The 23927-nt window shown below is 38.2% G+C and overlaps 1 protein-coding gene across 1 annotated transcript in view; it reads right to left on the bottom strand.

Annotated features, from left to right (window-relative positions):
* Positions 1-2913: 2913 nt before the first annotated feature.
* stx8 (syntaxin 8) overlaps positions 2914-23927 on the bottom strand; it is a 31992-nt gene continuing 10978 nt past the window's right edge. The window contains exons 7-8 of the mRNA XM_014991177.2: positions 10206-10307; positions 2914-3582 (exon numbers count right to left, since the gene is read on the bottom strand). Coding sequence (XP_014846663.2) covers positions 3518-3582; positions 10206-10307 — 167 coding nt within the window. The 3' untranslated portion in view covers positions 2914-3517. The remainder of the gene's footprint in view (positions 3583-10205; positions 10308-23927) is intronic.

Raw genomic sequence — 23927 nt, 5'->3', positions numbered from 1 at the left:
TCTGATATTGATGTATGAAGAGCATATTACAAAGCACACAGCCGTTCATAATTTATTTAATACATTATTTAGTAATATCAATACATATTTTATATAACTATACAAACACTAATAAATAAAGATTAATAATGGCACAAATAAATAATGATTAATAATGAATTGAATGAATGATATATATATATGTTTTTCAGCCGACGAGTCCAAAATCCGATGTGAGATTCATCCGTGCTGCAGTGAATCCGTCTCTCTTTATAGATATCTCCCTCTTCTTCCTCACATCGTGTCTTTAGGAAAATTTCAAAACAAAAAGATTTAGGATGTATCTTACTTTTGACAGAGTGAAAGAATATAAATAATAGTTTTTACCACCTGTGTAAACTTTGCCGGTGAATGTTATAACACATAATATAAGTATTATGTTATATTGTTTCATTTCTAATATAGGCCCTTGTGTCAGATAATCTAAGTCAATGTTAGAGAATAATTAATTTTTTTAGATTTACAGAATCTCAGTTAGCCTTCATAGCGGGGCTGAACCCGTATTACACGAAGCACTGTAGCTAATATTAGCTGGTATCTCGCCGGTGGACATAAATACAGTAAAGTAATATTCTAATCACAAAATAATATGTCCATCTTACTTGTGAAATGTTGTCTGTGGAGCCCTCACATCAATAATCCATCAACCAGATGTCTGGTTTTGAACCAGAGACCTTTTGCATGTGATGCAAACATAATAACCACTACACTACAGGAACTGAACTTCTTTACTTTGTTTCAGTTTTGGGGTTCCAAAGTTGATGATGTGAGATGCAACATGAAAATTTCAACTGAGGTTTGCACTCAGATGCCTGGATTCAGAGTACAGACCATGACACCACAGAACCCTTGTTGACCTTTAGTAAACACCTGTGATGAATAGAACATGCAAAATCTGTTTCTGTCTGGTTTCGAACCAGAGACCTTTTGTGTGTGAAGCAAACGTGATAACCACTACACTACAGGAACTCATGCTCTTTGTAGTGTTCCTGGTAGATGATCCAAATTTTGTTAGAGATTAATGTCAACAATGGGCATGGAACAATGTCAGATACTTATACCACAGATCCTCTCAGAGAGCACAGTAACTTGGTGAACAAACTGTCAAACTTATACTTGTACCCAATTTCACATTACAGTCCATAAACTAAGACTGGGATCAAAAAATTGTATTGAAGATGTCATTAGCAGAGACAAATGGTTCTGAAGACTTGGCTAAACGGCTATAAAATAAAATCAATACTTACAAATAAAAAATGGTTCAAAAACAAATTAACACATTAAAATAAAAAATCTCTGAAATATAATTAACACTTGAAAATAAAAAATGGTTCAAAAATACAATCAACACTTCAAAATACAAAATCTCTGGGAAATAAAATATTATGTATGTTGTTTTGAAAAACATTAGAATATAAGCAGTTTTATCAAATCTTCAATGTGGTAAGATCATGTAAGTTCTTCTTAAATTCATGGAAACTCATCAGTTTGTAAGGTAGGTGAGTTAGCTCAGCAGGTTAGAGCACGGTGCTGGTAATGCTGAGGTCATCGGTTCAAACCCCACACAGGTCAATTCATGTCTAAGGCCTTTCAGACAATCAATACTTCAAAATAAATAAGGGTTCAAAAATAAAATCAACACTATAAAATAAAAAAAGGTTCAAAAATAAAAACAACAGTTCAAAATAAAAAATGGTTCAAAAATAAAATCAACACTTTAAAATGAAATGGGTTCAATAATAAAATCAACACTTCAAAATAAAAAAGGGTTCAAAAATAAAAACACTTCAAAATAAAAAATGGTTCAAAAATAAAATCAACACTTAAAATAAAAAAGGGTTCAAAAATAAAATCAACACTTTACAATTAAAAAATGTATTTTTGAACCATTAAAAAATGGTTCTAAAATAAAATCAACAGTTCAAAATGTATAATGGTAACTGTTTCTGTCCAGTCCATAAACTAAGCCTGGGATCAAAAAATGTATTGAAGATGTCATTAGCAGAGACAAAATGGTTCTACAAACCAATACTTGCAAATAAAAAATGGTTAGGAAGCACATTACAAAATGGCACGTTAAATTCAAGTCTCCATTAAAGACCAGAGAAAACTAAAGAGAATGCAAGGTTGTGTTAATCCATTTGAGGAGCCGGCAGTTTATCTTGAGGAAATAAATGACGATGCAAAAGTTAATTAGACTGTAACATGCGCAGTCCGCTATAAAATGCGACTAAACAGCCGATGTTAATATGACTGTAATTTCACATATAAAAATAGTACATGACCGATTTTTTTTTATTTTTTTTTTTTATGTTGTCTAGCGCGACCTGCCGCCCTGACACCAACTCACACACATCTTCATTCAGTCTTACTTGTAAATCGATTTTTCTTTTCATGGACGTTTTGATGTTAGCTTGTCGATGTCTCAGTTTTATTCGCTGGGAAAATCAATAAGCAGCTTGAGGTGACTCTGCTGCTCTCTTGTGGCGAGAAGCCGCAATGTTGGCTGGTAACAATCGGAATGCATTGTGGGAGATGTAGTTTGTAGTCAATTCGTGCTCAAAACCTATTTTAAGTCAATCATCGGCCTATAAAATGCTGGGGCGGGCCACATAAAATGACATGGCGGGCCACATGTGGCCCGCGGGCCTTGAGTTTGACACATGTGCCATAAACTATGTTGTTGCTTGCATTATAATGTGACAGGATGTGACTGAGTCTGCATATTTTTTCAGGCACTGAAGAATGAAGACGTGGTCCATGTGTGCAGAAATGATGTCAGCAGCCCACTCCGACCAAATATCACGTTACAAAACCGTCCGGTACTCCAGAGATGCATGACGAGTCTCTGACATGAAGGCAGACAGACGGGTATCAAGGGACTATTAACTGAAAGTCATTTATTAGATATTACAAGCAGAGCTGATTTAACAGGAAGTCACAGAGGCATGTTGGTAACTGTTAGTTCTGGCTACAGTCTGTTTGATAAACATTAGAAAGTGCTAGCAAACTTATATCATTACAGCTGCTACAGCAATGCACGAGTAAATAAATGAGAATGTGAGAAGGCTACTGTACCTGATGTAAACCTGAATTCAGCCACAGAAAGACTGTAGCCCTGCGGGAAGTCCTGTTTGTTTGGACTAAATTACATTAAAAAAAAAAAGTTCACAATCTGCCAAATAATTTAACATCCAGATGATCATTGGATGCAGTGATTCGAACGTTACGTTCACTACAGTAAAAGACGATTCATATTCCCACAGTATGTACAGGACAGAGAAGGAAACGTCCTCAAGCCTCTTCTGCCCACAGTATAAAAACAAGCATTTGTGCTGCTAAATGGAGGAAATTTTATTTCACATTCTTTTAGTTTGATAGTTTCCAGTGATCAAAAGAGAGAACAGAAGACCGAAGACAGTATTTCAGTGAGGATCTGTGATTTAAACTGGTCCACATCCGCCGCCGCCTCCATCAGCTACACGGGCCACGCAGCGATCACAACGATGGCTATGAGCAGCAACACGATCACCACCAGCATCCCTGAGCGGGCAAAAGGAAAAACAGAGAAGGATGAGATTAAGGCACAAACCTCTGCTGATTACCAAAGACATTAAAACTCAAATTATGTCATATCAACTCAGACACAATATAGAGGTCAGGAGGACAATCGCCGCCGAATCTCTTGAAACTTAATTGGGAATTATCATTAGGATCTGAAACAAATGCCAACATTTTTTGTCCAATGAAACATTTCATTTACACCAGCAATTTAAAAACTGATCCAGAGTCTCCTTAAAATAAGTTCTTTTCTCTTACAATGCAAACATTTTGAGTTTTAAATTTACAGGAGCTGTTCGGATATTTATGAGGGGTGTAAATGAGACTTTTTAACTCAACATTTGCTCCATCTGAAAGTAGCATCCCATTCCAATCCAGTCATTTCTTGAAAAAAAATAAAATAAAAAATCTGTTTAAAATTGAGAAGATTTTTTAAATTTCGGCTAAAAACTGCAGGTTGTTAGATCAGATGTCAAAAATAATTCCTGCAAATTATCCTAGCGTCATACATGAGCCTTCTGTCTACCTGCTGAAGCTTGGCTCAAAGTTAGTCATCAACAACACAAACTTTACACAGAGGTTGCGGTGGCTCAGTCAAAGCCCAAACCTCAAGCCTGATTTAAATACGTTTGTGGGAACTTAAGACACTTTTGGACAGATAAAAGCCAACAAACCTCTAGCAAGGTTGCATTGATGTCGCTTTTTATGTGACTTGTACTGTGGTGCTGAAGAACTGATGGCAGCTGTTTGTCCTCTGACTCAAACTGTCCAACATTCTGCAGCATGTGGTTGGTATTTCACCCAACCATTTTTTTTTAGTGTTACATTTCTCTCATTCTTGTGCTTTTTACTCCCACTCCCCCCTCTGCCGTCTAATTGGCTGTTGGCCCCACAGGTGAAAAGTCAAGGCAAGGTTTAAGCCATGCTGGATAAACTATGGTTAAAGGGGGTCCAGATGGCTTTGAAAGTCACTGCAAGTTGCCTTATTTATTTAGTTTTTTTTTTTAAAGTAAACTAAAACATGGAGGGCTTGTGTTTTGTTGTTTATCCATATGTAGGTAATAACTTGAGCATCTTGTGTTTTTATTCTGTTTGAGTTGAAGGTGCTCACACAGGACATGCATGTTGGGTGTTATTGCCGGACGAGGCAGAACCTCTCCCCGCTAATCCCCAACATATGTGAGCTAAATGTAAATGTCAAAGCAGAAACATTTGCTCCGACGCTTGTGATGACTCTTTAAACGCCTCCAGCTAAAAAGCAAAACACACATCAGAATTTGCTGCAGTTTTCCTCGTCTGCATGTGAATGGATATGTACGCAAAACCCAACGCTTATTGGATTCAGAGTTAAGAATTTCATTGATCCTGATCCAACATCTGACAGAAACTCCACCTCTCAATCCATAGCAACAACAGCATTAAGGTATGAGCTTTGCAAGCTATGCATGCATTACTGCGGAGCAAAGCTCTCACACTCCTCAGCTTCACATAATAGTCACTCATAAAGCCAAAGTTGACACCCAAAGTGACCCCACCCTTCTTTTGTCCTTGCACCGTCACTGTCTGCCCCAGCAACTAGACATGGCCCTCCTCGCCCTCAGAGGGACCCCTTGGGGTCTCATGACAATATTGGGGCTGGCATCCCCGATAGATTAGGGCAGTGCTGTGACAGTCCCGCTGATGGAGTTGGTTGGTGTCTGCTGACAGACTGACCACCCAGGAGTCCTGCAGGAACAAGTCTGGGTTCATCCCATCTTAGCAATTTTCAGACGCATCAGTAAGACAAATCACAGAAAGAAAATGATAATCGGTGTGAGTCCTGACGCTGCCTCCCCGCTCAGAGTTCAAAGACCTTTTGGACCACAAAAGGCGAGCATGACCCCTAAAGGAAGGGGACATATTTTCTGTTGACAAGATTAACATGGGGATGTTTCTCGAAACAAAACTGGGACAGACAAAAACTTTAATGAGTTGTTTTTGTTTGTTTGTTTATTCATAGGGCATTAAGAAAAAGACGGCATATCAATAAAAGTTCTTAAATACCCAAATTTCCTGCGACACATCAAAATCAACGTATGTTTAAGTCAAGGATCTTCTGTTTCAGAGTTTTTCTGCAAACTGTATGAAATCTACCAACGACTCGTTTTAAACAGATGCTCATGTAGTTTTTAGGGTTAATTTTCTAAAATTTCTGTGGATGACATGTAACACTGCTATAGTGGATGTTTTTCAGCCAGCCTGTTTGGCAGTGTGCAGCAACAGATGGAGGAAGTGTAGAAATGAATGGCTTCTCTGCTCCATATGACCAGAGAAGATGTTAGTCACTTTGGTACCTTCTAAGGAATTTCCTTAAAAAAAAAAAAAAAAGTAGAATTTTTTTTTTTTTTTTAAGAAAAGAATGAGCAGCTTGGATGGCATTACTTCATTAAGCCTCACTTTAACCTAATACCAAACCTAAACTAATCCTTCCAGTATTCCACAAGTAGGCTAAACTATGAAAGAATCTCGCTTACATAAAAACAACACTGGTGTAAAAACTTGATCAATAATATAAAACAACTTAAACATTTAAATATTGCTTCTTTTTTCTCCACCAACACATCCTAACATGCATAAGAAACAACACAAACATTAAGAGACAATAAAATCAACACAAACATTAGTGCTGCAGTAATCCAAATCACAGCAAGAGTTTCCTTGGAAATCTCCTGTAGCACTGAGTGAGTAACTTAGCTGGGGTTCAAGCCGCCTCTGGTGTTTCATAGGGCTGCTGAAGTTTCTCTCTACAAGCTGGGGGTTAGCTAAGTCAATTGGAGTCATCATGAAGTGATGCTGTGTGTTGAGGATCTTCTAACTCACATTGCGCTACAACAGATCCTGTAGTCCTACCGACTAATCTGGCACACTAATCCAACTAAACTAAAAAACACTTCTTAGTTTCTGCCAAAGCTGACAGAAGCGGTAATGACTGGGTATCCGCTTCATCCAACTATGAAGGAGCAGATCGGTGCTTGAAATGTTTGTAGAAAAATGTGTGTTTTTGTGTTTTGTTTAAGGAAGTTCTGTTCCTTAACGATAGCTGAGCATGGCTCTAGTCATCTTCATTTTGAGACTCTGATTCAAGTTGCACTTGTGTTGCAAAAGAAAAGACTTCAAAACTGACTTAGACCTGAGTTCAAACGACTCGACGTAAACATCTCCGGCTCTAGAGTTTAGAGTTTCTAGAAGTTTTTTTGTTGTTGCTGTTTAATCAAAACTACTTGCAGGATGAAACAGAATGTCTGTGATATTTATTCCTGACCTTCAGTTGCAAGAAAATTAGCATGTGCAACGATCAGAGATTTGAGGCATTTCTGGTTATTGCAACACAGATCTCAAGTCATTTCTTCCAAATCAAGTCTCAAGTCTTTCGCAAGTTCAAGTCAAGTCTCTACCAATTAATAACAGGAATAGTTTAGTCTTTTAACATTTAATTCACTATGTTAGAATTTCCTAAAGGTTGATTTATATTGTTTTGTTCTAACATGGTAATATTTCCCATATTAGAAATATAAATGGCCATGCATGCTCTAAAGAAAAAAGTAATAAGAAGAAACCAAAATCTATTCATGTCAATTTCTGAATGTATCAAAATAAAATGATTGTTTTAGGGAAGAAATCTCTGCAGGAGGGAAAACCGGCCACAAGATTGATTCCCGACTTAAAAGATGATGTGCATCATGACACGGTTAGAGCAGCAAAACTACTAAAGTATTTACGGTGAGCAGCAGCAATGCTAAGCATGCTCTGCTGTCAGACCCCGACTATCCTACCTTTGCAGAGACGCGTCTGAGACATATCAAACAGTGCCTTTGGATGAACAGAGCTTTTAAAAATAAATAAAGCCCTAAAGCTAAGGAATTATAAACACACTGCTAGAGCAAAAGAGGGAAAGCCCTTCGAACAATCTGTGGCATGCAGTATTTTCACTTCTTTCTTTGCTTAACGCAGACATGAGTGTCAAACAACTGAGGTGGTGAACAGAGGGATGACAGAGATGAATGAACGAAAGCGAGCGAAGGCGTAGAGGTGAGAGTGAAGAGGATCAGAAGGGGAATTTTCCGTCCCCGAAGACAAGAGGCATAAAACCCACAACTGCAGCAGGCATGTGCATGTATACTTTCTAAACACAGAGAAATAGCATAAAACAGAAATGCAATGCCAACAGACAGAAATCACATGTACAGTTGTGAAAAAATTGGGCTGAAGTCTTTACTTCTTCATCGCTCCACCTGGGGTGTGTTTCAAGTCACACCACAGCATTGACATGAAATCATGATCTGGTCTTTGACTAGGCCCAGGACTTTTCATGTCTTACTTCTCAGACAGTCAATAAGATTAAGTTCTGCTTCAGATTAATTTTGTATTTTTACATATGACCTCACCTAGGACTCATGGTGGATTCTGGTCACATCCCCAAACCATGACACATCCACCTCTGTGCCCCACTGTTACCATGGCGCCTTAAATGCTGTATTTGGTTCACAGCAAACACGTCCCCTGTTCTTAGGTCAAAATAATGTGACTACCTGTCCTAATACGTTTGCACACCTTCCATTAAAGTTGAACTTGTACAATAACTTATAATAACTTTTAGAATGTTTTTTTTTATTTTTTTGGATTCTATGATTTAAATGTTTCAGAGATATTAAAACAGATTTTAACATAGTAAACGGATTAAGCTTTATCTGGTCGTACTGACCACTTAAAACGCTTTAACGCTAAACATTCATACACACTCCAACGATTTGCAGGTAGTTGGGTAACTTTGAATTAGAACAGAATAGAATAGAACTAGTCTACATTCACAAAAGGTAAAAAAAAAAATATGAAAAACAAAAATTGTACAGTAAAGAGAAATTATTAAGAATGAAAGAGAGATTTTAATTTTACTTTAAATTTAGTAAAACATGGGTTAAGTGCCTTGCTCCAGGGCACATCAACAGGAAGCTGAAATCAAGTCCTCTAATTGAAAGACGACTCTCCTCCCAGTGAGTCACTCTTGCCCCTAATATAACTTCCACTACGTTATACATGTTTTTCATATATGGCCCTAATATTTTCACAGAACCGTACCTAAACATACCAGACAAACCAGAGCCATAAATATTCCCCGACCTCAAACAGAAGAGGAAGATGGCAGGAGATGGGAAAGCAAAAAGAAACATGTTGAACCAAACAACAGACGGATCTCTGGGATTGGCAAACAAACTAATACTCAGCCACCATGGGGACACAAGCAACAAAAAGAGGAATTCTGCAGGCTGACCTTCCCTCCGCGAGCTCCGTTTCTGTCTGCGACAGACCGTTAGCCGGGTCGAAACAATGCAGCCCCAGCCAGGGCAACAGAAACTGGCATTTCACAAGGCGAAAAAAGAAAACAAGGGCTTTGCTGAGACTGCCTACTCCAAAGGTTGGTGTTCGTCAGCTAACTATCAGAGCCATTTCCCTCTGAAAGGCATTTCTCTTTCAACAAAACACAAAGGCTCTTTGTGAAAATGATAAAACAAATGTGATCTATGGTAAAGAGGCCAAAAGGCCTTTACGAAACGTTTTTTCAGGAAACTCCTCATTCCTACAACATGTGGAGTTTTAAAGAAGTTGATGACATGACCTGATGTGTGACTTTGTGGGATTCATCAAGACATCTCCTTTAAACCCCTGCAGCATGTTAGGAGGCGTGACAAACGGAGCTCACCATCCAGCAACAACATGCGCCAAGGCCTGATCTCATCATCTCCATGTTCTCAGGTTCATTACCCACCGTGCTTTCTGCTTTCGACCAACTAAACAACAGCCCACTACCACTAGCTCAACTGATTGGTCACATTTGTGACTGTACAGCTGCAGAGCACCGCACAGGGTATCCATGTTTTATCTTGTTGCAACCACAAACATCAATGGATTTTATGTGATGGACCAACCCAATTTAGAGCATCATTGTGAAGAAAATCATTCATTTACAAATCAAAATCTGAAGAGTGTGGCATGCATCGTATTATTCCCACAACAAAGAAAACCTGGAGAATCACACCAGCAAATCTGCTGGATTTGGTCCCCACCAGCTTTGCTCATATAGAAGCTGACATCTTTGTACTTCTTTTTTTTGCAGTTAAATTGGATAAGGAGTGAATGTAGAAAACAATTTTCAATTACAGACAAAGTTGTATTTAGTTAAGCTAAATACAAGCTCGTCTAACACATTGATGTGCACATATTTTTTGAAAAATAGCTCAAGCAAAGACAGAGCTATTTTCTTGTAGCCATTCATTGGCTTATGAATATTTGCGCACATCTGCCTCCCTGTAATGGCATGTTCTCCTGTCTTTACCATTTTGAGTTGTAGTAAAGAAAATAGGCTGCTGTCTCATGTCATTTACCCAGGGATGTAGGAATCTATGGGTAAATAAAGACTCCTAGACACTGACAACGAGACAAAAGAAAAAATCAACCAATTTATAAAGTGCAACTATTTGCGACACCAGTGATTTTGTATCATTTGGTAAAGTAGAGCACATCATTATTCAGGGTGTTGTTAAATGTGAAGGGATGTAAGTGAGGCTCACCGCATGACGCCGACTTGGTCTCTACCAGCTTCACTCTTCGTGTCTCATTCCGAATCCTGCCGTCTGTTTTGTCCACAAGATGTGCAAGGTCGTCAATGATTTCTGAGACAGAGACAGGAAAAGAAGAAGAAAATTATTTATACTCACTTATGGCAATTTTTTTTTATTATTCCTGATGCAAAATTTTCACGAAAAAAAAACTTTTTCTCCACGTTGGACAATGGGAATATTTGGTGAAAAGACCAAATGTATATAAAGCTGCATTTTGCTTTGAAACAAGGCCAACACATTGTGCCTGAACTTGTAGTTAATGGGGCTTTCAGTTTCTGCGAATGTTGGACATCAGGTAAGATTTTTCTAGTAGAAAAGATTTGATTACTTGAAGCTTGTTTAAACTGAAGCCAACAAGATTTGCGAGAGCCGCTGTGTTGACATGGCATTCCCCAGGCTCTAGCTCCACAATAAAAAATCAACAACCAGAAAACTGTTTTAATTTGACACTGACAAACTTAAAAACAAGTAAATACAACTATAACTGCAACCTCTACAGATTTGATAAGTAATGCCAAAATAAACACAAAAAACTCAAATTAGCTAAAACAATCCCTCTTTCTGTAAAGGCCACCCATCAGCCTCTCTCCTGATTCCAAATGTCTCATTGACAGAAAGCTGTGAATAAACACAGAAAGAGAAAAAGCATTCAGCAAAAACATGCCTCATTGCTCTTGTTGTAAATCTGGAGATTTACAACAGAACACAACTCGAATAAAAAAAAAAAAAAAAAGCAAGGGTCTGTGTGTCTGGAGCTGCAGATTGGTGGCCTGCTTTTTATCTTTGCTCCTACTGTGTTGATGGGTGCTGTGCAGTAGCCTTCGGAATATACAAAGTCCAAAGAAAATGAGAAATGTGGCAGAGTAGAAAAAAGAATGAAAAAACATTTTCTGTGTGGAGGAAAGGTAAACTCCGGCTGTGAGTAAGTGTACCGCAGTAGAAGGGTGCAGCAACCAGGGCTTGGTGGTATGCTTCATTCATATAATTGTATTTTATTCAGTTATAATAAGGTCTTCTCCACACCAACAAGAGTATTTAAAAAACAAATTTTCTGTGACAGCACCTCATGCTGACTTTTTTTTTTTGTGACAAAATGCAGTAATAGAAGTAATTCAATACAAATCAGAGAACATGAAGATACAGACATTTTCTTTACAAACTTCTAAAGAACATATAAAGATCCACATCAGTCTCTTTTTGTCGCGACTCTAGTTTCATTACACTTCAAAGCCAAGCTCAAAGGATTTAAAACAAAAAGAACAGCAGCTACACATTTTTGGAAGAAGTCCTTCAAATATCTTTCTTCACACTGCTTTTAGTTTAAGACTCTACTTGAACCGAGAGGTTGGACTTTTCAAGCTTCCAGTCAGGAATGCAACAAGAACTCCAAATGAAGTCGGAATTTTTGGCCGGGAAAGTTGGGAGGCTGCAGAGCAATCAATATTTGCGCCTCTAAAGCAGTGAAATGTGCAGGTGTGAGCTGCTGGTGCATTCGATTTTTCCCAGAGGTTAGAGCTTAAATCTGGGAATGACGACACATTCACGTTGTGCAAGTCTTAGCAGCAAGCTGGAAACCAGTGGTAGTTGCCAGTTGTTGTGGTGCCAACTACTAGAAACACAAGCCACTAACCAAGTACTTTGCCCCATCTTGTGTGTTCAAACACATTTTGAACCTGTTTTTAAACAAAGGCTGTACAAAAAAGTTCCAGTGATTTATTCATTATTATTCATTATAATATGAATAGCTCTTCCATGTGGCAGCCATGTTGGAAAACTGAACTTGGGCATTTTCGGCCAGCATCTTCACATTTGGAGTTACAACTTCAGGGGGAACTCGGTACACTTGACTTCAGAGTACCAAACAATACATGTTAGAACCTCTGGTGATTTATATTTCATTGAACAATGTACGACTTCCATTTGTGAAAATGTTCTTTTACAGTTTGAACACATAAAGATGAGAGAAATACACTTGTTGGGTTATATTGGTAAAGTAGTTAGCACTACAACAATCAATAAATCCTCCTATGTTCCGAGTTTCACCTTGACCTACTCAGCTCTGACATGATGTAATTTCCGTATCCAAGCCCTGACATCTGACACAAACTGGCATTGTAGAATCTACTTCTGAATTTTGATGTAGCTGATTTTGACATCATCGCCGCCTGTTGGTGTGATAATGGTATCAGCAAGCACTTTATAGCACTAATTTTCTTGAAAGGACAAGGAAAAAAACCAAATCTCAGAGCAATGTAGTTGGGCTTTTAGTCATGTCAAATTAAAGTTTAAATTAAAATTCAGCCAAAGTCACATTTAATTGAAAATATGCCTAAAACGATGGTCTTGCTTTTTGCTGTTGCTTAATGGTAAAATTGTGCTCAATCTGCGTGATTCAAGGTTTTATTGTTCCTTAAAAATTGGGCGACATGACTGAGTGTAGCCCAAAGCCGTTTCCAGCATTTTCCTTTTTCATCCCTTTGCGGAACATTTGTCCAAACATAAGTCATCCCTATTACACAAGATATTTTGTGTTTTGACTGATATGGCGCAATTAAGAGGCACAAATGTGGAAAAAATAAAGCGAAACATGTGGCAGTGCCGGAATACGAGGGAGTCGGGGAGACTGGAGATGTGAGGCTGCGGTATGTTGTGTCTCTGGAGACTCCCACCTCATCATGTAAGCATCAGGCAGCAATTTAGACTGAGGAAACCTCTTCCTTTACTGTCAGAGAAAGGGTGTAGATATGGAGCCATTTGTGCTGCATGCCACTCCAACTAGTCATAAAGGAAGCCGATACTGAGCAGGCGCCAAGTTTCCTGATTCAGTTTTGGCCAAACTGTAGCATCTCAATTCAATGATGAATAACTTAAATTCACAAGAGATGTGACTCAGTCTCTTAGCTGTAGCTGAAATGAAACATGCTATTTATTTCAGGAAGGATGAAAAACCACTTACTGGTTTTTCGTATAAACAGCCTTTCAGTTCAGGATATTATTATGCTATGTCTAACAACATAATTCTCAGTTCCCAGTTACAAGTCTCTCTTTCGCATATGACAGCTTCTGGCTCAGGTTTGGGTCCGCTGTCTGAAGATGTGTTCAGGATCTCAACGGAAATAAATAAAACTAAGTCTCTAAAGAATGTCCCACTTCGACTCTGAACAGCGACTGACCGCAAACGAAGAAAAACAATGAGTTGATTTTGTTTGCTGTGAAAGAAGCAAACTGTGCCTTTTCATAATTATGTTTACTGCATGTGCAACTTAAGAATCAGCTTCCTGATTTGGCCTGGGGGACTAATTACTCAACACACTGTTGTAAACAAAACAACAGCTGATTATTTATGAGGCATTTTTATATGCACACAGCAGAAACAGCCCAAACCAAAGTGCCAATATTGATCAAATAAAGTGAATGACAACCTGTTTGAAAGTTATTAACACAACTGCCAAAACTGAAGGAATAAGATGGAGATGGAGCAAAGAGATCAGCAAACGAATATTATTCATGATCCTTTTTCTTTGAACAAATGGACAAAAATTTAGTTTTTTTTTTTTTTTCTCAAAATATTAAAGGCTATATGAGTGACAGTTCTGATGAAATGACTTGAACACCACTGAATGCCTTTCTCAGCCAGGTTCTGCAAACATAAACAGCCCACTTCTTCAGTGGCTTCTGCCAATGTTGCAGCACCCTGCCTATAAAACAAAATCTCTCTCTCTCTCAAGAGTCTAGACTTGAAACAATATGCATCAACTCTGTGATGAAAATAGTTTTCATACCACTGGCTTTAAAACGACAGCTGAACTCAGGATGCTCGTCATTTGTTTGAGTCTTATTTTAAATGTCCCCTTCATTACTTCATATCCAGATTTAGCCTAAATATTATTTAATCTCAAAATATTTCTATTTTGTAATCGTAACCGAGCCTTTTAAGTTCATCAGACTACATGCGTGCATACAGGTATATATTTTTCATGATCAAGTATTTTACTGAAATATGGTCGTGGACAGGCACAAAAACGCTGAAATGCCACAGTGATCACACAACGTGATTGTAAATTATTCACAGAAAATGTGACACATATTTTCAATTTATTCTGGTTTTAAGAGCAACTATGAGCCTCGATCAAACCAAAATAACTGGGCACATTCCTGCCTGAAGTAACATGACCACATTTAAACTAGCAGTGTCCAACACATATTTTGTGTCCACACATTTGCCAAGCGAAAAGTTGTGGTGGGCCACAAAAATTATAATCGTTTTTGTGATTTAAAAAAAAAAACAACAACTTTAAGGCAGAGCAGCATCAGCATGCAAGTCCGGTCCTAAAATCAGAAAACTCTAGGAAGGCAATGACAGAAATATTAGATCCCTGTCCTGGTTTATTGCTACCAACAGAGTTTTTCGGTCGGAGACCAAAATAAAAACTATATGTGTGAAACCTGTCTCTTTTTAGGCATGGGAGCTATTAAGCTCACACACATCAATGGAAGACAGATGTTGCTCTTACATGACGTCACCAACGACCTCACGTTGCCGGATCTGTGAGTAAGCTCAACGGCATTTCATCTGGGCTCCAGCATCCAGCAAGGTTTATATGAAATACCTGTCCATGTGGCCGGTTTTGCAGTTTTGGAGCAAACTAACATATTTGCCGTAAGTATCATCATAGTTTGTTTCCTGTTTTATGAATCTTTCGCTTCAGTTTGATCCTCGGTGTCTGTATTTCCAGGTGGACGTACGTCCAAGCTTTATTTTGTTTGTGCCTCGCACAATTTGATGCGTTTCTTGGTTCTCGTAAGTCGATCTACAAACCTGACTTTCATTTTGCTCCACTTCCCTCTGTACACGTTTCCCTTAGTTTCATCCCATAATGTGTGGTCTTCATGCTAGCTGGTTTGCTGGGCTCTGCATTTTGGGCTGGGCTTGTCATTTAGTTTCTGAACCGATCTGTCTGCATCCCTAGTATGATGGAAGGCAAATAGTCTATGATTTAAAGGGTTTAACCACTTCAGTTTTATGAAATTTCAATAAAATATATCTCCAAAGTGGTTCAGTGAAAGCTTCTGTCAGTGCCAGAAGTTTAGCTGAATTTTTAACCTACTACCAACACAAAAGAAAATGATCAAATTGGCAGACGGATGGCCATGACAAAATGTTTTTGCAGGATAACCAATTTAATAGTAGTCTACAAGATAACTTCACAGCTATATAATCAAAGTATGAAGTTAATAAGGTGCAAACAAATAGATTATTTAACCTTATAAAATGTTAAAACCCAAAGCGCTTTAAAAAAACATGTTGTTCAAGAAAGCAATAGAGTTTATTGGCACTAGAACACCATGGCCTTTCTCTTCCGCCACAAATAGCTTTTACTGACTGCTTATAAACAGATAACTAAGCATATACTAATGTTCTGGGTCTGAAGACGATGATGTAAGAAACTCATTTTTTAATGAAAAGAGCAGTACTGCCTAAAGGTTTACACCAAATGGCACAGCAGCTGTTTAAGAGAAAAGATCAGTTTTCCAACCAGATGGTTTTATACAGGCCTCTCCACCCACACCTACTTATATCTCAACACGGCCTTCATTAAAACCAGAAACTCTATTGTTGGTAACAATGGATTAGCTTCATCAGCCCAACACACGATCAAAAAGTTCCCTTCAGTACCCTATATGCAACCACTTGCACTTTCGATGTCAAGTACGCCACAAGAAAAGACCATCTGCACACAATGACAACACTGACAGCATGATGTTTCGTTCTTCTGCTCATGTTTAATGGCCTACTGTGATTTTCTGCTCCCATTTGCTCGGTTAGAACCTGTAATGTTGAGAACCCACCACAGTGAGTAGTTAGTGGACACGATCCAATGCTATTATAGAACCACTTAGCCAGGACAGATTACACAGATCCAAAGCCAGGCAACTACAATAGGAGAAAAACTGAAATAGGGCCAACAAAGGAAAGTAAAGGAGCAGATGAGAAATAAAAAAAAGTGAGGTAATTACTTTTTTTTACTAATCAATAATTAATTACAAAGTCGTAATTCAAGTTAAACATCAGAGGTAAAGCTTAGGGAAGTGAAGTCGGGAATCATTATTATAGTATTTTTAAACAGCAAAGATCTGAAGTTTATTAGTCTGGAAATACTCATCCCAAAAGACGCTAAGAGTTGCGGCTGATTATTATTATTTTGCATAAGTGTATGAGAGAATGGGCGTACTATCATAAACAGTGAGAGTTCAGGGCGTCTGTATTTGGTGGAGCAGTATGTCCTATATTAAGCCAGTGTTTTAGTGGGCGTCCTTCCCAGAACGGGCAAAGAGTTTCCTTCAAATGATTTAAACACAACCTAAGACAGTGGGCTTAATTCTGTTCCGATTATCTGCAGCATGATTTCTCCAGAGGGTATGGGAATGAATGTCGTTTCACTTGCCAAACCTTTCTCTGTATCTCCTGTTTTAATGCCAGGGGCTGCGAGCGTAAGTGTTAGCAACCAGCCAGAGTGTGACTGGCTGTATATGGATGGTATCGCTCATCTGCCAACCAAAACACACAGATCTCTGGAACCAACTGGAACTTCACATGGCAAACATAGAGGCGCTCAGCATGATGATACAACTCAGAGCAATTATGGTATTTACTCAAATATACAGTGCCTTGCTTGCAAGTGTTTCCTATCTATTTTCCTAATCTTGGCTGCATATTGTAAATAAACTCATCCTGGAAATGTAAAGAGAGCGGGAGCTTTGGTGGTTAAGAAAAAGCATGAATAAAAAGCATCTTAAAAAATATAAATATAAAATACAAATATCTGTGATGCTGTCTTTCTTAAAAGTTTAATGTTTGGAGTTCTTCTCTGTCTATTTTGGTTTGAAAAGATTGAGCGTTAGGACGCTGCAGTGAAAAACGTCCTAAAAAAAACAACCAAAAAAAAAAACAAGTATTCAACAATCAGGCGTAATTTTAAGACCATGATGGGAAACCTGATTGATATGAGGTTTGTAGACCCACATTGAACAAATTGTGATGTGTTATGAGACTTTATCAGAATCAGCATTACCATAAGCGATGTAAGCTGTAGAAACTCGGATTGACCAGTCTTCGTTTTGCAAGTGAATAAAGAGGTCTTGTTTACTTGTTTACTGGTTTACTGTGTTTCGTCCTTGGACCACTTTTGAACACTTCACAAGAGTTGGAGTTCTGGAAATGACCTGACCAGGTACAAAACTAAAACAGGCTGGCAAAAGTGCTCTAAAACTTCTGTACAGCTACAATAAGTCAGTTTTCTCTTAGAGTTAAGATGGCGTGATTTATTTTCAGTATGACCTGTAAAAAAATTTATATCTTGAGATGCATCACTTTTTGAGGTCTGCAATACAAACTGATTTGCATTTTAAAGAATAGGATAATTTATTATTTTATTTGTTCAGAAACCTATGTCCAGCAACTGTCCAGATTTTTATACATTTGTAGACTTTTGGCATATTCATAAAAGTTTTCACTGAAGTTTTTCATTGAGCTGTTAAAACAATGAAGAACATATTTTATTGTTTTAATAGTTCTTAGAGAGGAATGATAATTTCCTAAAATAAAAATAGGATATGCAGACTTGTTCATCAAATATCCGCCATATAATCAATTACAGTGCATCTCATTGAATATTAAGTGTTCAATTAGAGTATTCAATTGTCCTGAAAGAAGAATGCCAAAAATATGTCCATATTGAAAGAAAAAGAACTACATTGCTGCCAGAACCACCAGAATCTCTGATCCAATAAAGATCGGTTTCACCAAGCAAAGAAAAACAACGACCCTGAACTAAAGTTACTAGTGCATTACACACAAATAATACAAGTCTAATGTACTGTGTCATCTTTCAAACAATAAAAAAATAAATAAAATCCACGTAAAATCCTAAAAAGTAGAGTACAAAAGACGTGAAGTCTGGAGAATTCCTGGCTCTTTACCATCAGCCCTTATATGGCCAGGTGCCGCTGAACAATGTGAGCGTGATGAGCATGAGGGTGCCGGCAGCAGCAGCAGTGTGAGGCAGGGACCACCCTGTCAATGGCACAGCAACGCCAGACCGGTCCCAGTTACACTTCATCACTAGCATCACACTTCATTAACAAAGGGACCTGGGAGGGGAGTGGAAGATGAAATAAATGGGAATTAATGAAAGGGAAAAAAAGAACATAATTTGCTATGAATTCATATTTGGTTCTCCCGAGTCAAAATATTGCAGAACCACCTTTCAGTGAAATTGCATCCATCTCTACTTTAAGTCTCAACTGAGAGCCATTCTTCTTTGTGAAATGGCTCAAACTCAGCAAGTAATGATAAAGAGCATCTCTGAACATCTCCTTGCCAGTGATTCTCCATTGGATTTAGGTTATGAACTTTGACTAGGCCACTCGAACATTCAAGTAGAAAAAAAAAAACAATTCTGGTAGAAAATCATCTTTATTACAAGTACCCCCAGTGTCCAATGAAAGCTAGCTGATGTAAATAGAAACAGCAACTTAATGCCGATTCGGCGCATCTGAAAAAGCTACATCATGAAAACAATGAAAAAAAAATTCTACGGTTTTATCACTCACTTCTTAAAGTGAAACCTGTATTTCATTTTGGTCCATTACACAAAGAGTAACATATTTCAAACCTCTATTTGTTGTAATCTTGAAGATGAGAGATTACAGATAATGAAAATCAAAATTCTGTCTATATGTTGAAAGGATATATAAATGATCTGACTAAACAGAATATTAACAGCTGTTACTACAGTGCCAAGCAGCAGACTCCAGACAGAATTTTTTATTTTTTTAAATATCGATTTAAATTTGCAAATAATTACCTAAAAGCCTCAGAAACTGCGAGTGTTCATGAACTTGTTTCCTAAACTGAACAACTGTGTTCTAATTGAAATGATCTGAGCCCAATAACTCGACGTCCCCTGTGGTGTGCGGAGCTTCCCGGCAATACGCAAGCTGGCTGGCTGGCTGACTGAGGAGTTATGGTGGGACTTTGATCTTCTTGCCAGACGTGGTTTCACCCATAATGTGCTCACACACGCATTAGGACACATATGCTCCCATGTACAGACGCTGAGAAAAAACACACACCCTCCTCACATTCTGGTCCATGAGCAATACACAGAAGAACTGACTCTCCCTGGACATTTATTTAGAGGAAAGGTAGACAATAAAGGTAGCATTTGTCCTCCATAGGAAGGATAAACATTTACAGTGTTAACTTATACTGTGGCTGACGGGGAAACGGGAGCGATGAGAAGTAAAGTGTTGTGCCACCAACTCTGAGTGGCTCTGGGTTAATTTACCCCAACATCAACTCTCACATTCCCATGCTTTATCCATACATTCCATTTCATCCCAGTTTATTTCCATGTTCACACAGATGTGTAAAAATGTTCCTTGTTAGTCTATTTCTTTAGGTAGTACAGCATTTAAATAGATGGTAAAAAAAAAACAAAAAAAAAACAGGCAAATCTACGCTTTGCTTCATGCAGCAGATCTGGATCCTCGGCTGTTAAGAAATGATTGCTTGCTGGAGGCGTGGACTCTGTTGAAGTTTGAAACAATTGGATCTGATTTTACCCAACAGCTTGCATTTGGCCATGACTTATGAAATGCGCCAGCTCGATCGTCAAGGAAGCTATGCCATGAAACGTACCAGAAACTGAGTGCGCATTTTTTTCACTGCAAAGAGAGAAGTGCCGTGCCGAACGAGGTGGCTATTAATAAGAGGGGCTACAACACATTTGCTAGCATTAAAATGTCGTAAGCATTCGTCTTGCTCCGGCTTTATTTGCTCAATTTGGAAGAGTGGCCAAAATGAACCGAATGGCTTTGTTCACTTCCTCTACTGCCATTGCCAAACTACAACCATAGGCAGACTACAATTTAAAAACAGCGCAGAAAATCAACATCGTTGTTCACAACTTCTCCTCCTGTTCGCTGACTTATCCACATGAAATTCATCCTGGAGAAATCATGCTCAATGAGAGAAATCCCCGTGGCTTTGATCCTCATTTGGGCGACCTAACGTCTGGAAAATTTGGAATTAAAAAGCTTCACTAAGAAAGGAAAATTATGAGTGATCTCCTGGTGACAGACATGCCTTGCTAAAGTTGCACTGACCATATTTTCCTATAGTGGACTAAGTCACCTTTAAATCATCAGCGGGAATGAAACATTCCCAAGCCAGCAATGAAGGTTTGGTCAAAAGACCAAAACTGAAAAAAGGACAAAATGGTGAAGGGATCAAATATTCAGAAGCTGCCTGGCCTCTTTATTTTTTCCCCTCAGTCTGCTTCCAAAGACCCACAAACTCTTATAAAGTTTTGAAAGTCTCTAGTTTAAGAGTTTTGCTTAGAGCACAATGTTTTTTTTTATCTATTTCAAGCAGAAGCAGATCGTGTGACTATAGTCCTTCTAGCTGCATATTTTACTCATCTTTACACAATCACATTGTACCTATTAGGTCTGACAGTGAACCACCATCTGTTTAGTAATTACACAGTTCCTCCAGAAGACGAGCCAAATGAGGAGGTGCTGATTGGTGGAGAGGAAGACCAGAATTCCCCAGATGACTAAAGAAATGTATTAAATCTCGTGCCAGGTCTTATGACTTTCCCTTCACCTGCTTGGATCAAACAGCTTTGAATCCCCCCAGCGTGAAGGTCTACCAAAAGCTTTTTAACGAGGACTGTAACTGAGGTGCAGCAACTGCACGTACTGCCCATCAGTGGGGCTCTTGTGTGATTCTTTAGACTCCAAAACAAAATTGTAAGATCCGCTTGTCTCTAATGTGTAACAATAGCCACTTAGGAAGAAAAGATGCGCGTCAGATTACACACTGCTTCAGGCTAAAGGAAAATATTAGATAACGGATCAAATGTCTATTTTGACATTTGATCTGGGGTGATGAGGTGCTGGCTCAAAAACCTTGGTGGCACACAAGATAAATTAGACACATGTCAACCATTATTGTCATAAAACAGGCAATAAGGCGCTCCTTGTTTTATTTGTGGAACAAAAGAGGTTTTGAAATTCTCTTTTTTTTAAGGGATTGTGGTTCCTGTGTGTCTGACTTGGAACATGGTGTGCTGTGAGATAAGAGATCAAATAGAGAGCATGTAGAGCTTTACCCACATGAAAGTTTTTTTTGTTGTTTTTAAAAGAAAAGTAGCAGCTACACCTTCATTTCTTTTCCTACATGATTAAAGACTTACTTCAGAATGTTACAGACGTTTTGAAGATTCCCAACACTAAAAATCCACCTGTTGCCTAATCCAAATAAAGCTCTGCTCATGTTATGTCTATAGGTAGTTTGTACATATTTTGTAACGCATTCTGTTCTCCTTGAATTATCCAGCCAATGGTTGTTAGTCAATGCTTTCTAGTTAGGGCCACTTCCTCTCTCTGGTAAATTCCTATTGGACGAGAACTGAATGTTCTCATTAAGAAGCTCATATAGAAACAATTACTACCACATCACATCAACCACCGCCAGCACAGGTGGTTCATGCAGATGGACACTTTGTAACATTTCGTAGGGCAAGATTTTCACTGACAATTTAAAATCTTCTTGATGTGGAAAATGTACCACGAAGTATATTTTGGGTTTTCATCTTTGTTTTCATTTCATAATGAGAAGGACTGCAAACAGACAGCAAATTAATCATTATTTGTAACAACCAGTACTTTCAACTTGACCATTTTGGTAATTACAGACCATGTGTTTGACTTTCATTTTAACTCAACAGTAAACAGGACCACAGACATACAGGTAATTTATTATTATTATTATTTTACAAATACATATCGGCCACTTTGGTCGGCATGGAAAGATGTTTGAAAGCCGCTGGTTTGTGGCTCACTCTTTCCATTATCCCACGACAGATAATGGAAAGATGTTCACACCTAACTCCGCTTTAAACATCTCCAGCTCTAACAACGCTCTGAGACCATCGAAGAACAGCTGTATGCTTAGATTAAGTTGTGCATGCCTGGTCTCTATTCCCTGTGAATTAATTCTGGATATTATCAAGGAGTATCAGAGGAAAAGGGAGAGTAAAATTTGTGCTGGTCTCTTATAAAATCTTAATAAAATACAGAAACTTAAATTATGGGAAACTGTGAGTGTGAATACTTCTGCAAGGCAGTGGGTGTGGATTTCATATACTTTGTTTCCTTCTTTTTCCCCCATGTTCTGAAAGTCATACAGTAATTACAGGAATAGCTGTATGACTTTATGTGGCTCTTGGTTAAATCTACATCTGTCAGGATGTGTGCGATGTTCCTCTCTGGATAGTGTTTTAATAACTCATAATGAGTAGGACTACAAACAGACAGCAAATTAATTTGCTGTCTGTTTTTTGTGTAATAAAATACTGGCACATTTTATTACACAAAAAATGTGCCAGTGTTTGTGTAATACTGGCACCTATGTGCCAGTATTACACAAATGTAGTTTAAATGCCGATCACAACGTGAGAACATTTGTTAGACTCAAATGTATTTAAATGTAAAAATACAGTGATGTCATATTCAGACAGGAGGCATTTGCTGTCAAACCAACATATTTATACACAGTTTAAAAACAAAGATTTTAGATGCTTTTTCATTAGATGTTTTAAAGCCAAACATTTGTTTTGTACCGTTTCTTTTTTAAGAACTATAATTAAAACTCTCATATTGAAACACTTATCTCTCAGACATCAACTACCTTTGATATCTTTTTAAAATAAATAGTGTTGTTTTTGCATGGAACCACTACTTAGGTTTTTGAAAATATTAAATCAAACACTCCAATTAGTAGTCTTTATTTGTAAAACTAACATTAGGGCATAGTATATGGGGTTATTATCCTTACATCATATGCTATAATAATGGTTTTCAGTTGTAACCAATAATAATAATCATCACCAGCATTTCCCTTAAAAATCAAATTGTACTCTGAGAAGACTTTTAAAATAATATCCAAGTATTAGTTTGGAAAACAATAAAGTCCAGCTAACAGAAAGCAAAATCTAAAGAAACAAAAGGTGGCATGAGACTTTTGCACAGTGCCATCTGCGCATTTACACACCGTCACAAATAAACGCAGAAAAATATCCACAAAATGAAGGTGCAACGTCCTCCTGTGTTGAAATGGAAACCACGTGTTAGCATGCTTGTGGCAGACTTGGTAAAGTAAGTCCTTCCATTCATTATGTGGGATGGCCCAAGGTTCCCTGAAGCTGAAGAGAAAGCAAATCAGCCCTCTGCTTGTCGGCACTTTCAAGACGGCTTCCAAACCAGAGCGGTTAGCGATTAAATAAACAGAGACGGGGATTTGTACCCGCTGTCACTTGAATTAGCCAGAAAAGACCCGCCACACCATGGCAGAGTCAGTCATAGGTGCCGTTAAATGGAAGGGAATCCTTTGCTCTGAGCCAACAGAGCTGGCAGCCGAAGCTATAGAGATTCCCAAACAGCAATAATGCCAACACATGTGGCTAATGTGCTACAGAAATCAGCCACAAATGCTCTGTAGGGATAGGTTGCAGAGCAGTAACATTATATTACTGATGTACACACACCACTCACTGTAGGCAAACCTCCCTGCAAGAATCGGTGGGATATTCTTGCTGCACA

The sequence above is a fragment of the Poecilia mexicana genome, unplaced genomic scaffold (genome assembly GCF_051168715.1).
Source record: "Poecilia mexicana isolate PSO_F unplaced genomic scaffold, ASM5116871v1 scaffold_1, whole genome shotgun sequence".
Classification (NCBI taxonomy): Eukaryota; Metazoa; Chordata; class Actinopteri; order Cyprinodontiformes; family Poeciliidae; genus Poecilia; species Poecilia mexicana.
This window is presented reverse-complemented; position numbering and strand designations above follow the sequence as displayed.